Here is a 12,883-nt window from a genome sequence, read left to right as displayed (position 1 = left end):
CATCATCACGTAGTGTCCGCGATACGCAGACTTCCTTCCTGCCCGACAAGAATAGGCAGCAGGGGCAGGGCCAGGGCAGGATTAGGGTAGGGTGGGCATAACTAGGCGGGCTTGGGGGTGGGGAAAATCTGGCAACCCTATCTGGGATCCCTGGGGAAATCCGCTGCTTGTTCCTAGGATAAGCAGCATAAAATCTATTTTACTACTTGGGATCTAGCTAGGGACTTGGACCCGGGTTGGCCACTTATTGGAGACAGGATGCTGGGCTTGATGGACCTTTGGTCTGTCCCAGTATGGCAGTTCTTATGTTTTTAATGAATGGTTCCAGTAGGTTCATAGACAACCCCGCGAAAGACAAAGGCGCGCGCCGACAACTGAGCGCAAGACAGAGGCGCGCGCTGAAGAAAATTACAGTTTTTAGGGGATCCGACAGGGTTTTTTGTTGGGGAGCCCCCCCAGTTTACTTAATAGAGATTGCGCTGGAGTTATGGGGGGTTGAGGGGGTTGTAACCATCCACATTTTACTGTAAACTTAACTTTTTCCCTAAAAACAGGGAAAAAGTGAAGTTTTCAGTAAAATGTGGGGGATTACAACCCCCCAAACCCCCCACAACGCCCCCACAATGTGGCGCGATCTCTATTAAGTAAAGTGGGGGGGTTCCCCCCCCGCCCCCCCGTCAGAGCCCTAAAAACAGTAATTTTCTGCGGTGCACGCCCCCGCACTGCGCTCAATTGTCTGGGCGCGCCTTTGTCCCGGCGTGCTTTTGACCTGACACCATTCCAGTAAGCCAATGTGGATTTCTGTTCATGTGAAATTTATGGTCTTTCAGGGAATGAAAAACATTTACATTATGTACTTTTGTATTTTTTTAACAATCAAATAGATCCTTATCAAATTCTTGGACCAACCAGCAGTCGGCTTGCAAATCCAGGTAAGAACCTTCTTCTGTGCGTCCTCTAATCTCCAGTTTTGCTTTCTAATGATTTTTTTTTTTCTTATACACCTGCCAGTCAATATTTAACCGGCTACATTCAGGGTGTTTATTATAAATCCTGTATTCATTTATCTTTCATTCCATTTTCCTTCTTTTCTAAGGGCTTCAGAAGTGCCAGTTGTTAGCCAAGTGTTTTCAATGGCTAAGAACATACATGTAAAAAAACAAAAGGAATTGACCCCAAAATATCCACAAAGAAGAAAATCCAGGGAAAACCAAAAAAAACTCTGTAGAGTGACGATGTTCCTAAATGGACTTTATTTGAAAGTGTCAAAGTTCCAAAGGTACACTGAAATCATCCACATAAAATAATTTCATCCACATAAAAATAAATCATCCACATAAGAGCCTTAAAGGACCTAGTCCGCTAGGGATACAGGACCCAACACGGTCCATGTTTCGACAAAAAGTCTTCTTCAGGGGTCCCTGGGGGGTCCTATAAAGGTGAGTACATGGGAAACAATTGTGTGGTGAGCCGGATGTGAGACACTGCTTTAAGCTTTTATGTGGATGATTTATTTTTATGTGGATGAAATTACTTTATGTGGATGATTTCGGTGTACCTTTGGAACTTTGACACTTTCAAATAAAGTCCATTTAGGAACATCGTCACTCCACAGAGTATTTTTTTGGTTTTCTAAGAACATACATGTGGCATTGGCCTCCTCACTAGCCTCGTAATTTTGATTTTATACATAATTATTTTAATGTGCTCCATGCCCTTAGTGAATCTAGCCTTATAGGGTCCGTTTATCAAGCTGCGGTAGGGGTTTAACGCGTGTAATACCATGCGTTAAACCGCCTTCCGCACTAACCGCTAATGCCTGGGGGTTAGCCCATGATGAAATGTCAGACGCGCTAACCCTGCTAGCGCAGCTTGATAAAAGGACCCCTATATCTTTTGGATACAAACTGTTTATTGACCCAGATTAAAGACTTGGTATTATGTACATCATCTCTGCAGTTTCCTGTTTGTTTTGTTGTTTGACATATTACTGTAGTTTTGTTGGATTTTTTTACTTGTGTTTGCATAAAGGAATGCCTGACAGGGCCGTGTTTCACCCAGCAGGGCTGCTTCAGGGGCGATATTTGTACTAATATATATAAAAACATAAATTAGCATAAAAATAATGAGACATAAAACATCATTTTTAATTAAAATCACCATACAAAATAATAAATAAGGACACCGGCAGTAGAGAATGACACGAGGACCGTTTATCGAGGTAAACCGTGGTCACCGCAGTAAATCCACTGGAGAGGTGACATTTGCAACTGGTTTACCGCAGGAATGGGGAAAAGACTTTTCACCACCCCGCAGGAACAGGGACAAGGCCTTTTACCACCCCGTGGGAGCAGTGAAAAGTCTTGCTCCTGTGGTAAAAAAAAAATTGTGCCTGTGTCAGACTTGGCATTTCCTCCCCAGCTCCTCTTGCACCTATTTTACCTTCGGGAGTCAGCCATGCCACATTCAAGACTGAAGGAACCCAAAACCAAAGCCTGAGACCAATGTGATTTGAAGAATAAAACTACCCGACAACAAAAAGTAGAAAAAAATTAATTTATTTTATATTTTGTGATTAGAATATTTCAGATTTGAAATATGTATCCTGCTAGAGCTGGTATTAGACATAACTGGGGACTGCAAAGCCCAGGCTGTGCTTCTTTAGCTTCCAGCTGGCTTAGGGCTCTCTCTCTCTGACCAGGGGGCAGTTGCCCTAGTTGCTCTCCCCTAACATTATTCCTGCCATGTGTGACTGAAGTATTCTGTTAGCTTGATTTTCTATGTAGCATTCTGTAGTAATTTGGTTTGTTCAGTTTTCACAATAGTGGAGGGGGATATTTGTGAAAGGGAGGGGAGACGGGGGTTTTGTTGATCTTTGCTCTGTATTATTTGTGTTTATAAAATGACAATTGTACAGAATATTGTCTCTTTTTATACTTTAATAAAATGAGTTCAATATAAAATCATAACTATTCAAGGCTTGTGCAGATGGGATCTGATAGTTTGCAGGGCGGGAACGGGGACTAAGCTTGCTTGGATGGGGCAGTGGCGGGGACAGAGTTCTTGGGGACAGGGTAGGGATGGGGACCGAGCTCACAGGGACAGGGACGACAGGGACAGGGACAGACACATGGGTATAGGGTGGGATTGGTGCTAAATATTTTCCACGTGTCATTCTCTAACCGACAGTCGATAGACTGAAATCTTGCTACTCTTTAGGATTCCGGAATCGTGTTATTCATTAGGATTCTGAAATCTTGTTACTAATTGGGATTCCGGAATCTTGCTACTCTTTGGGATTCCGGAATCGTGTTATTCATTAGGATTCTGAAATCTTGTTACTAATTGGGATTCCGGAATCTTGCTACTCTTTGGGATTCCGGAATCGTGTTATTCATTAGGATTCTGAAATCTTGTTACTAATTGGGATTCCGGAATCTTGCTACTCTTTGGGATTCCGGAATCGTGTTATTCATTAGGATTCTGAAATCTTATTACTAATTGGGATTCCAGAATCTTGCTACTCTTTTGGATTCTGGAATTGTGTTATTCATTAGGATTCTGAAATCTTGTTAATAATTGGGATTCCGGAATAGTGTTATTCATTAGGATTCTGAAATCTTGTTACTAATTGGGATTCTGGAATCTTGCTACTGTATGGGATTCTGCCAGGTACTTGTGACCTGGGTTGGAAGCAGAATATTGGGCTAGGTCAGGGGTAGGCAATTCCAGTCCTCGAGAGCCGGAGCAGGTCAGGTTTTCAGGATATCCACAATAAATATGCATGAGATATATATGCATCTCAAGGAGGCAGTGCATGCAAATCCATCTCATACATATTCATTGTGGCTATCCAGAAAACCTGACCTGGCTTTGGCTCTCGAGGACCGGAATTGCCTACCCCTTGGCTAGGTGGACTTGTGGTTATAACTATTCTTATATCCTTAGGATTTTAAACTGGTTTGGCAGGAAAAAGGACTGGAATACTGTATTTATCAGTTCTGATGTCTTTTAATGAACTAACAGACATTAGCCTGGAAGGTACTAGAGATTTGTTTTCATCAGATGTGGAAATGGGAAGCGAGGATTATATTGCAGAGGGTTTAGAAACTTTGCCTTTTATTGTGCAAAACGTGTGGGGTAAGTGACGATTAATTCAACAAGCACAAGCAAGAGAGGACATTTCTGCAAATTCAGGCCAGAGGCACTCTTTTTGTTTGTTTTCTATGAAACAAATCTCGAGAGCAGCCCTTGAAAAGGCTGTGTAAATTTTCAGACTTGAGAAATGGGCTCTCTCGTTAAAAAGAACTTGCCACCAGCTGTTTATTTTCCTGTCAGGGTATACTGGATTTGGAAAGAGCGTGTTTATGTTAAAAAACACATGCTGAAGTGTTGAATCGAACATTCCTGGCTTGGGCCTTTTAATCTATCTTGTGAGCATATGAAAACCACAAACTACACGTCTGCCACATACCACAGATGTGTGTGTGTGTGCGCCCGAGGCAAATGCTGATATAATCTCTTAGTAGTAAAAATTCACTATGACATGTTTGCATAAATAGATATTTGGGTTTTCAGGTTCACTGACCTTATGGTTGCCCTTCTCCACTGTTAGCAACAAAATCTAAGATCTTTAGTTTTGGGATATGTTTGTTCTTTATAGTCCGATATTGATTTGATCTTTGTTGTCTGCTTCTGTTTGTAATTCTGTTTTAAATATTTCTAATTTTTTTTTTTTCTGGGTAGGACCCTTTGCAGGCTAGAAATCTTTTATCATTAAATATATTTTATTGAGCAAATACAAAATCAAGAACAAAGAAAGAACAACAAGGTAGCTCAAAATTGTATACAAAAACCCACCCTACCTCCCACCCTCCCCTCTCACTGATGCCAAACAAAATGAGGTAAATAAGAGAATAATACCCTAACAGTTCAAAAGGCGGCTACGAGCCACTGGAGATAGTGTAGACCAAAAGGGCTCCCAAATTCGTTGGAAGGCCCGTCCAGGCAATGAAGAAATGTCCTGAATACCTCTTCGCTCCCAAGAAAGCAACATAATCATATGACTACGCCAAAGGGAATAGTCAGGAGCCTCCACTTCCATCCACTTAAGCAAGATGCACTTGATAGCAGAGGCTCCAGGTCTACGAGGTTGAAAATGCAAAGAGGCTCCAAATAACCCCTGGGCTGATCTCTGAATTGTAATGTTCCAGATGTCATTCACAAAAAGAGAAACAGCGTCCCAAAAGATCTGTATAGATGAACAAGACCAAAACATATGGCCAAGACCAGCATCCGGAGTACCACAAAAACTGTCGATAATACTCTACTGTAGTGATAGATGGTGCCATTTTTAGAAATCCAAGCTCTCTGATACAATAATATATGTTCTTTTGAAGTCTTTCTCCATGAAGGTCCTTGTTAAATGAAAAAGGAACCTAAGAACAGCCTTACTGGGTCACATCAATGGTCTATCTAGCCCAGTAGCCACTCCTCCTGGAGGTCAATCCAAGTCACAAGTACCTGACAAAACCCCAAATAGTAGCAGCATTCCAGAGCTGAGATTGTGACATCATAATGCCTCATTCTACCAATGCCTAAGAGCCAACCTCATCAGTGATGTCACAATGGCTTGATTGTCCTATACTTGGCTCACATAAGAACATCTTCGCGGAGGCCAATCCAAGTCACATGTACCTGGCAAAAACCCAAATAGTAGCAGCATTCCAGAGCTGAGATTGTGACATCATAATGCCTCATTCTACCAATGCCTAAGAGCCAACCTCATCAGTGATGTCACAATGGCTTGATTGTCCTTTACTTGGCTCACATAAGAACATCTTCGCGGAGGCCAATCCAAGTCACATGTACCTGGCAAAAACCCAAATAGTAGCAGCATTCCAGAGCTGAGATTATGACATCATAATGCCTCATTCAACCAATGCCTAAGAGCCAACCTCATCAGTGATGTCACAATAGCTTGATTGTCCTATACTTGGCACACATAAAGGCATAAGAGCAGCCATACTGGGTCAGACCAATGGTCTCTCTAGCCCAGTAGCCCATCCTCACGGGGGCCAGTCCAGGTTACTAGTACCTGGCAAAACCCCAAATACTGTGGTAACAATAGAGGGTTTGGTGTATTGTCGTGATAAAGAAATGCTTGAGGGAGGATTCCTGCCAGCAAAGAGGATCTGGTGTCTCTGTGAAACTGTCCTAAGGAATTGATGCTAAAAACAAGGGACAAAGGCAAGAACAAAAAAAATCTGTACCACACACACAAAAAAACAAACTTGAGAAAAAGCTCACAGCCATTAAAAACAATATTGATCTCAGATAAATGATTGGCATGCACGCATGGTCAGTGTCTGTCTTATCTCTGTGGTCTACTTGAGATATTCAAAATTAAATGTGGAAGGTTTTTTTTTTTAGCCTTTGATAAGAATTTGGCAGCTGTACTTTGTGTAAATTGCTGCAGTAAATGTTTCTGAGGCTTTTTTCTCCACGTTAATAAGTGACTCAAAAAAACATAAGAAGCGCCATCTCCGGATCATACCTTCGGTCCATCAAGTCCGGCAATCCGAACATGCAGAGGCCCAGCCAGGTGTACACCTGGCGTAATTTTAGTCACCCATATCCCTCTATGCCTCTCATAAGGAGATGTGCATCTAGTTTGCTTTTAAATCTTAGAATGGTGGATTCCGCAACAACCTCCTCTGGGAGAGCATTCCAGGAGTCCACCACTTGTTGCGTGAAGCAGAACTTCATGATATTTGTCCTGGACTTGTCCCCCTTAGCTTCAATCCATGTCCTCTTGACCGTGTCACATTGGACATTGTAAATAATTTTTTTTTTCCTGCTCTATTTTGTCGATTCCTTTCAGTATTTTGAAAGTCTCGATCATATCCCCTCGCAGACTCCTATAACCACGGGTAAGCAGACCCTCCGTGAGACTTATCATAGTATTTTTTGTGGGGGAAAAAAATCTGTACCATTGTAGGGTCATGAAATGGTTAACTGTTGTTTGAAATACTGCTCTGGCCTACAAAGCTGGAAACAGTGTACAATCTGCTGACATCATCTGCTTGAAATGTATGTCCCTGCCTTACCACATTGTAAGCTAAACAGATAAGAGTTTGAGCCATGATGTACCCTGCCCTCCTAAACATGTAACAGTTAGAACTGCAAGGCTTAGATAAGTAGGTAAATGAACTAGCTTCCTATAGAACTATAAGTTGTACCCCTGAACCTATCGCAAGTGCTGGCTTAGGACCAATAATAATTGTAGAAAAATTATAGAAGTAACAAATAAGAAGTTGTAGATTTTGCATATATTAGTTTGTGAAAAGGGCATAAAAGTCCGTGCATTTCCTGTTTCTGGCACTCTTGTAAGCAGGCTGCTCACTGCACAAGAGTCCGGCATGCTGTAAATAAAACTCTTATAGTTTCTTCACGCCTCTGACTTTGTGTGTCCAAGTGACCTTTCACCATCAATCTCAGGATTATAATATATTACATAAAACTATTATCTCTTTATCCCTTATTGAAAATCTGTACGCAGAAATTTCTCGGGAGCCCTTGAAGTATCTATATGATTGGTTTATGGTGCAGCCAAATTTTTTACCGTGAACACTGTGGGGCAAATTCTATAAACAGCATCCCGACTATAAGTGGTGGTAGATGTCCTACCACTGTCTAACCAGCCAATAGGGATGCACGTTTTAATAAAAACATCCCAAGGCAGGCTGCCTACATTGTAGGCATCTTCATGAACCTATGGAGTTGCGTAGGGCCACCTAAGCTCGCCCAAGTCTAGAAGTTGGTGTAGTTTCACCTGGAAGTGCCACGATAGGCACCTGGAATGTAGGCCAGCAAAATGCTAGCCTACATTTCAAACAGACGAAACCGCTGAACTGATCGCGGCAAGGGAATCTCAGTTTAGCGGCTGCGGCAGGGAACCCATCTCCCCCGCAAAGACTACCGTCAGGAGGGATGCCCACTCCCTCCTGATGGGAACCCCCCCTCCCAAGACATTTACTGGCACGAGGGATGCCTAGTCCCTCCTGCTAGAACCTCCCACCCCCCAAGATCATCGGCTCAAGGGATACCCAGTCCCTCCTGCCAGAACCCCCCTTCATAAAGATCATCAGCAGGTGGGATACCCATTCTCGCCTGCTGGAACCCCCTCGCCCCAATGAGCATGCCCCTGACACACACACCCCAAGCCCACCTGGACCTCACAGTATTTTTTTTAGGTTGGCTGACTGGAGGGATGCTTCCTCCTTCCAGCCAACAGGCCCGCCTCTACTGAATGGCGGGCCTACCCCATCCTAGGGGATGCACCAGGGAAGGGCCTAAGGCCCTGATTGGTTCAGGTGCCTAAGGCCTTAGGTATCTGGGCCAACCAAAATCTTAGGCCTCTCTCCCAGTGCATTTTGGGATGCACTGGGAATGGCTTAAGACTCCGATTGGCCAGATCCCTTAGGCCACTCCCTTAGGGCACCCCTCCTGCCGTGGGATATTTTGGGGGGTGGCAGCAGGAGGGACTGGGCATCCCTCCTGCTGAGGGATTTCTTGAGGAGTGGTGGCAGGCGGAATTGACCACTCCTCCTGCCACGGCCATTCCGGAGTGGAGGTGGGGGCGGACATTTGGAGATTCTGGCAGGAGGGACTGGGCATACCTTCTGCCGATGGTCTTCGCGGGGGGACCAGCTCCCTGTCATGGCTGCTAAACTGATTGTAGCAGGGAGATTTCCTTATTGCGATCAGCTCAGCGGCAACCCAATTCTTTAACCAGCACCTGTGACATGGATGCTGGTTAGAGAATCATGGTATTAGGCGGGCTTAGGTGTCTGTTTGTGAGGACAGATGCGATTCTATATAGGATGCCATGTGCGATTCTCAAAAGCTGCTTAAGCAGCTTCTGAGACCGGGCATCCTATACAGAATCCAGCCCTGTGTGTATGCAAAAGTCTGAACTCTGCAGGCCTTTTGCAGAATCTGATAAGACTTCCAATTGTAAGGGCCTTATCTCAGCTTTCTTTTTATTCTTCTCCTATAGGCAGTGGGCAGATTCAGCTGTGGCAGTTCCTGCTGGAGCTTCTCTCTGATAGCTCCAATTCCAATTGCATTACCTGGGAAGGCACCAATGGTGAGTTCAAGATGACCGACCCTGACGAGGTGGCTCGGCGCTGGGGTGAACGGAAGAGCAAACCAAACATGAACTATGACAAGCTCAGCCGCGCTCTCCGATATTACTATGACAAAAATATCATGACCAAAGTCCATGGCAAACGTTATGCTTACAAGTTTGACTTCCATGGGATCGCTCAGGCTCTCCAGCCTCACCCTCCAGAATCATCCATGTACAAGTACCCATCTGATCTTCCATATGTGAGTTCCTACCATGCACACCCTCAGAAGATGAACTTTGTGTCTCCCCATCCTCCTGCTTTACCAGTGACATCTTCAGGCTTCTTTGGGGCCCCAACACCATACTGGAATTCACCTACTGGAACTATTTACCCAAACAGTAGGCTTCCAGCCAGCCATATGCCTTCTCACCTTGGCACTTACTACTAAACAGAATAACGAGACATTTCTCTGTAGAATACAGTCCTCAGTGAATGGTGATGAACCTTAATTGGAGAATATGAATTTTAAGTGCCTTATGGGAAAAGCAGACAGGAAGAAAACATACCAAATAAACTCTTCGTAAAATAGTTGATTGAAAGAGAAAGTATTACTAGCAAAGTTAAATATGTTTAAAATGTAATGTAAAGTAACCAAAGTGTTTGGATCAACCAAGAAATTATGGACGGTTCTAGCTAAAAGCAAGAAGAGACTTAGATAAACCCAAAATAGAAATCTTCTTCCAATTTTCATAAGCTTTCGGTAAAATGTATCATCCTACAACTTCTAAGTAGGGTTATACTACAGCAGCAAAAGAACGGAATAACAACCTAAAACTCACAGTAAATGGTGACTTAAAAAGAAGCCACCACTATTTAAAAAAATTTTTTTTTTAAAACACCATACCACAGAAAGTTCTGAGCAGACTTTTCAAGTGGTGTTGAATTCAAGCCAAAATGGCTTCCATGATGGAATTTGAAATGCATTCCATTTTAACAGAGAGGTATATTAGCTCTTGCAAACTGTGAAAAACGGCCATATTTCTAGACAGTATTCCAGGAACTATGAGCCATGCAGTGGAACTGAGAACGTGACGAAGGGTATGCGAACGACTAAAGGCCGAGGGCCTGCATTTGAGACAAGGAGGAAGAGACAAGAGACTAGAATGAAATTACAAAAGTGGGGATATTTTCAAGGTGGGGGATGGGGACTTGAAGACCTTCTTTGGGAGCAGGGTCCTCCATTGCTGTTCCAAGTATTAGAGGACTTCAGTGACATTTAGAAAAGCAGAAAAAAGGGAAATTAAATAGAAAACACCTCTAAAAAAAAAATAAATAATGTACAACTGGAATTATCTAATGTTATAAAGCTATTGTGAAGCCTCGTCTTCTATAGGGGAAGAGAGCTGTTGTTTTATTTCTGAATTGAAGGTAAGAGACACCCAAGTGCCATATTCTCAGATCATTTCTTAAGTAATTTTTATTAAACGGGCGCCAGTCTTTCTTTATACGAGTCACGAACGCTGTGCGTTTGTCAGAATGAAGTATACAAGTCAATGTTAATTTTTTTTTTTCCATTTTTATATAATTATGTAACTTATGCATTTATACACTACGAGTTGATCTCGGCCAACCAAAGACACAAAGAGAGGGGCAATCAAAAAAATATCGTGGCCTTGAATTTTAACTCTGTATTGCTTAATGTTTACAATATGAAATATTAGTACTTAGAACGCAGATTCACATCTAATAAAGAAAGCTTGGCCTAGCATGGCATCTCTGACCTACACGGTGTAGTGTGTATAGTGTGTTGTTGTTTTTTATTCAGGACCAAAATGAAGCACTTAGGAGTAATTGGGCAGAGTGCAGATGGGAATGTTTCCAAAATATAATGACAGCAATAGTTTGTGAGGTTCCTTTAGAACATTGGCCAGATTTAACTCACAATTTGTATGGACTTCTGGGCCTAGATTCTATAAGTGATACTTGAAGTTAGGTGCCCAGATCGACGCCTAGCTTACCCCCTCTCCTTTATATAAAACTGTAGCACAATTTTTAGCATCAGCCACGGCGGTAAAAACCTCTGACACTCATAGAATTCCTATGAGCATCGGAGCTGTTACCACCACGGCCGGCACTAAAATACATGCTACGGTTTTGTAAAAGGGGGGGGGGGGAAGGTTAATTTTTTTAATTAGCTTAATCAGTGCCATTAATTGAAAAGCGCCAAAAAAAATCCCCAATTATAAAAACAAGTTAAAAATGAATTCTCTGGTAGGAGCCTACCACTCTGAGGTATGCATCTACTCCTAGGCACCTAGCAGAAAGTAGGTGTGCTTAGGGGCGGATTCTGTCAGCACTATTCCATACTTTGTATCATAATAAGAACAAAAGAATGGCCTTACTAGGTTGGACCAATGGTCCATCTATCCCAGTATCCCGTCTTCACGGGGGCCAATCCAAGTCACAAGTATCTGGCAAAAACCCAAAGAGTAGCAGCATTCCAGAGCTGAGATTGTGATATCATAATGCCTCATTCTACCAATGCCTAATGGCCAACATCATCAGTGATGTCACAATGACTTCATTGTCCTATACTTGGCTCACATAAGAATGACCTTACTGGATCAGGCCAATGGACCTATTGTGGAGACGCCCATTAAACAGGCCAGCTCTAGGCACAACTGAAAGTTAGGCGCCCGTGCGAACGCTTAAGCACGCATAAGAGCAGCAATTCTGTAAGAAGGCGCCTGACACGTAGCCACGCCCATGCCTAACATGCATAGCGCCTATTTTTTTTTTTGAAGGCCACCTAAATTTTTAGAGGCGCCTTGTTACAGAATCGCGCTTTCTTGATAGGCGCCTAGGTTTCAATCAGTGCTGATTCAAAAGCTTAATTGAGCTTGTTATTCAATTAGGCGCCTATCTAGTTGGGTGTCTCCGAAATAGGGGCTTAACTTTAGGTGCTGGTTACAGAATTTGGGCCTAAGTGCCCTCCAGGAGAAATTTTACTAGGCGAGTGATCTCCAGACTGTATCATCAGTGCAAGTCTTGATTAGGCACCGCCGGGCCAAGACAGACACGCATTGTACCAAGCAGAACTCTACATGTGCCCGTCTTTTCCTGATGGAACAATGGTGGCAGCTCAGTTGAGGCGAGGCGAGCTTTACGTACAGGTAGTCTCTTCTGCATTCCCTAGTGATGGATGATACCAATATCTTCACTCATATCTTAGTAGACATAAGGGTAACGACGGGAGAGGCTGGCTTCTAGGCTGCAGAGATACAAAATAGCCAGAAAGGCCACTGTAACAGACAGTGAGAAAAAAAACACGGTTAAATCAGCGAAGGGGAGGGGCGTTAGGGTTAGGGTTACCAGACGTCTGGATTTCCCCGGTCACGTCCTCCTTTTGAGGACATGTCCGGAGGTCTGGATGGCTTTTCAAAACCCGACACTTTGTGTTTTGAAAAGATTCCTCCCGAAATTGTGTCGAGCAAGAGGGCATGCGCGGATGCCACGCCATGATGTCACATGCATTCGTGGATGCCCTCTGCTCCATCAGAGCAGGGACGTGGCTATGGCGGGATGAGGGGCAGGACTGGGGCGTAACGGGGCAGGGATGGGCGGGGGGTCCGGATTTTATGAACATAAAATCTGGCAACCCTAGTTATGGTAGCCAATACTTGGTACCACTGTTCCCTCCAAGCCAGTGGTTCTCAACCCTGTCCTGGGGAACTCCCCAGCCAGTTGGG

The 12,883-nt window shown here is 43.5% G+C and overlaps 1 protein-coding gene across 5 annotated transcripts in view; it reads left to right on the top strand.

Annotated features, from left to right (window-relative positions):
* Positions 1-10,918, top strand: part of ERG (ETS transcription factor ERG) — a 429,387-nt gene extending 418,469 nt beyond the window's left edge. For all 5 annotated transcript variants that reach the window (XM_033949789.1, XM_033949786.1, XM_033949790.1 and 2 more), the window contains 2 exons: positions 885-932; positions 9,062-10,918. In XM_033949789.1, the coding sequence (XP_033805680.1) occupies positions 885-932; positions 9,062-9,582 (569 nt within the window). In that variant the 3' untranslated portion in view covers positions 9,583-10,918. The remainder of the gene's footprint in view (positions 1-884; positions 933-9,061) is intronic.
* Positions 10,919-12,883: the final 1,965 nt, after the last annotated feature.

Source organism: Geotrypetes seraphini, chromosome 6, assembly GCF_902459505.1.
Source record: "Geotrypetes seraphini chromosome 6, aGeoSer1.1, whole genome shotgun sequence".
NCBI lineage: Eukaryota > Metazoa > Chordata > Amphibia > Gymnophiona > Dermophiidae > Geotrypetes > Geotrypetes seraphini.
The sequence above is the reverse complement of the archived record's forward strand: the minus strand, read 5'-3'. Positions and strand labels throughout refer to the sequence as shown.